The 3,698-nt window shown below is 30.1% G+C and overlaps 1 protein-coding gene across 1 annotated transcript; it reads left to right on the top strand.

Annotated features, from left to right (window-relative positions):
• The first annotated feature begins 635 nt into the window (after positions 1-635).
• Positions 636-3,226, top strand: LOC126681840 (uncharacterized). The gene is made up of 4 exons (XM_050377396.1): positions 636-824; positions 1,037-1,286; positions 1,357-2,642; positions 2,792-3,226. The coding sequence occupies exons 1-4, from the start codon at positions 636-638 to the stop codon at positions 3,224-3,226; spliced, it is 2,160 nt and encodes a 719-aa protein (XP_050233353.1).
• Positions 3,227-3,698: the final 472 nt, after the last annotated feature.

Here is a 3,698-nt window from a genome sequence, read left to right as displayed (position 1 = left end):
AAAATTTTCCAAATACCTGTTTTGGGCTAAATATTTACAGCATTTTGGCACATCTTTTCCTCTTTCCCAACGCTACCATTTTCGCCAAAATATTTACCAAAAATACCTAACTAACGGGACAATGACAAACGGCGTTATTCATTAGATATTGAAGAACAGAAAACGATTTTCTAAGCTTCCAAAATAGAAAATGAAGAACATAGAACAATTCTAAATCCTAATTTCATATAAAAATTGTCAGAGATTGATTGAAATTGAGGTCATTGAGATAGAGGTAGGTGATTGGAGTCGCGATTCGTAGATCGAAATCGCGCTGCTTTTGGTTTGAGTAATTTTTTCAGTTCATGATTCGTAGATCGAAATCGCGCTGCTTTTGATCCAGGTAAGTGATTGAAATTGAGCTAATTTAGTTCGAGGAAAGTGATTGGAATCGCTATACGTAAATCTAAATCGCGCTGCTTTTGTTTGAAGTAATTTTTTCAATTCACGATTATTTGATTCAGGTCAAATAGAATTTGATTGAAATCGATCTTAGTTTGCTCGAGGTAATTCATTGACTTGATTTTATTTACTGTCAATTTTCACTTGTTATCTGATAAACTAACAACATTATGAAAAAAGCTGATTTATACAGAATGGATACAACAAAAATTATAGTTTTGATTCAGTATAATGGTCATTGTAATGATGATAAGGAATATAGAGATTTCAAAATCAAAGGAGCTTCAATTGACAAAAATTGCAATTATAAAGCATTGTTAGATATGGTGAAAAAACTACTGAAGCTTGAAGATTCTGATTATAAAATCGAAATACGATATCAAGTACTCTAAATTATTGTGTTATTCGTATATTGATGATTTTATCTTTATTAGTGAATTGATGCATTCGCAGCTAGATATTGTTACATTTCATGTTAAATGAATGTGTAATGTTAGTGTATTATTAGTGTATTATTTGTAACATTTATTCGTAACATTTAGTATATTAGATAAATATAGTAAATATGTATTTCTGTTTTAAACTTTGTTTTCAGGTCAAGAATCATTTACCAGAAATTACAATAGATGATGATCAAGCTCTGTCATTCTATTTCGATTTAAAACAAACAGAAAGTGATAACACAATGTTTCCAATTTGTGTTGATTATCAAGATATATCTGAACAAAATTCTTACTACTCAATTGGACATAAATTAGCTGATTATGAAATTTCTGAAGAACTAAATTTTAAGAATTTCTTAAAATGTGGTAAAAAAGATGCAAGATATCGATTCACATATTCAAGTGAGTGAACAAGGTCAAATATCAGCAGCAAAATATGAACATATTGATGATGAAGTTCACATAATTACAGAGGCAAGATACATTGAAATGAGAGAAGGACAAATGTTCAAGGATAAAGAAATATTAAAAGAGGTAATTGCAATTTGTGCAATTAAAGAGCATTTTCAGTATAAAGTGTATAAATCATGCAAGCTTGTATACATCATCAAGTGCATTACTGAAGATTTCTTATGGAAAATGAGAGCTTCTAAGTCAGTACGATCAGAAGTTTTTGTTATAAAAAAGTATCATAATCATCACAACTGTACGATTGAATCAAGATTGACAAAAAATAACAAAGCAAAGTCAAAAGCAGTTGGCAATATAATCAAACACAAACTGCTTGATATAAAGAATGATTATAAACCAAATGATATCATAAATGATATGAGAGCTGAGTATGGTTTAAATATGGGTTATCAACAAGCTTGGAGATCAAGGGCTAAAGCAAGGGAGAGCATAGCTGGAAAACCAATTGATTCATACAGTTTACTACCAAGTCTTATGTATATGATAATGACGAAGAATCCAGGCTCGTCTATAGAGCTAGAAAGTAGAAATGGAAGATTTCTTTACATTTTCATGGCGCTACATGCTTCTATTGCTGGTTGGAAATACTGCAGACCTGTTATAGTAGTCGATGGAACTTTCTTAAGTTCATGTTCAAAAGGAATGCTTTTATCTGCAGTAACTCAAGATGGTTGTGGTAAAAAATTTCCATTAGCTTACTGCATAGTTGATTCAGAAAATAACCAGTCATGGGAATGGTTCTTCCATAGGATGAGAGACTGTTTTAGAACAAGAGAGGAATTATGTATTGTTTCTGACAGACATGATAGTATTAGCAGAGCAATTAAAATTGCGTATCCTGAAGCATTTCATAGGATATGCATTTATCATTTGCTGAACAATGTTAGAGGAAAATTCAGAAAAGATTCTGAAAACTTTCGCATTCATTTCATTTCAGCTGTTAAGGCATACACAGAAGAAAAATTCAAGTTCCACATGACACAGCTTGATAATATTGATGCAGGGATAAGGAAATATCTTACTGATGTTGGATTTGATAAATGGGCCAGAACTGAGGCAAATCACAACAAATATTGCACAATGACTTCAAATATTGTTGAATCAATGAATGATGTTAACAAGGCAGCAAGGAGTCTACATGTGTGTGCATTGCTTGAATTATTGCGTGCTACCATACAAGATTGGCATCACAAATATAGGACGCTGGCAAAGTCAACAACATCAATCTTAACAAGGAAAGCAGATGAAAATCTAAAGAAAAATTACATTGCCTCGCTGCCATTAAAGGTAATTCTAAATATTGTTGGATAGTTAGTGTATGTTGGTGTAAAATTAGTGTATAATTAGTGTATGTTGCTGTAATATTAGTGTATAATTAGTGTAGTTTTAGTAATTTTTTTGTTTGTGATGACATTGGTATATCTTATTTATTTCAGGTTGTCCCTCTTAATGATTTTGATCACGATGTGCATGATATGGAGATTATTTACACAGTTAACATAGAAAAAAAGACATGTACGTGTAGAAGATTTCAACTTGATGGGATTCCCTACATTCATGCTGTAGCAGTCTTCAGATTTTTGAAATGTGATCCAATTCAATATTGCTCAACATATTTCTTGAATGAAACAATGATGAAGACATACAGTCAGACTATCTACTCAATTGGAATTCCAAGTTCGGGGACTGTACCGGATTTTGTGAAAGAAATAAACATTTTACCACCAGAAAAGAAACAAAAAGCAGGAAGGCCCAAGAAGACTAGATACAAATCCTATAGAGAAAAATTGTCTACTAACACATGCTCTAAATGTAAGAAAAATGGTCACAACAAGAAGACATGTATTGCTGTAGCAGCAATTTTTCATTAATTTCCAATTGAATTGTATTAAAAATTGTGTCTGAACAGAAATAATTCGTAGTAAATTTTTTTTTTATATAATTCAAAATCCAACAGCAAACCACTATTAAAGTAATATTTATTTGTAAACTGTAAAACATAGTTATAATAACAGCATAGAAGAAAACCACAAGTAAACCACAATTAAACCATTATTTAAAATTTGAAATAAAAACAATGTATTCAGCCAATAAAAAATATTAAAAAAATATTATTACTTCTTTTTTTTATCATTTTGGATTATAACTTTAATCAGTAACTATTTGAATGAATTAATAAATTAATAGTTAGTGTAATATTGGTGTATATTTAGTGTATTATAAATGTATATTTATCATTTTCCAATACATATATCAAGTTTAATAATCAAAATTTACAGTGATTATCAAAAATAACTAATTTCAGAGATTAATAAGAAAAATAAGCAATAGAATGATAACGGC

Source organism: Mercurialis annua, linkage group LG5, assembly GCF_937616625.2.
Source record: "Mercurialis annua linkage group LG5, ddMerAnnu1.2, whole genome shotgun sequence".
Taxonomy (NCBI): domain Eukaryota; kingdom Viridiplantae; phylum Streptophyta; class Magnoliopsida; order Malpighiales; family Euphorbiaceae; genus Mercurialis; species Mercurialis annua.
This window is presented reverse-complemented; position numbering and strand designations above follow the sequence as displayed.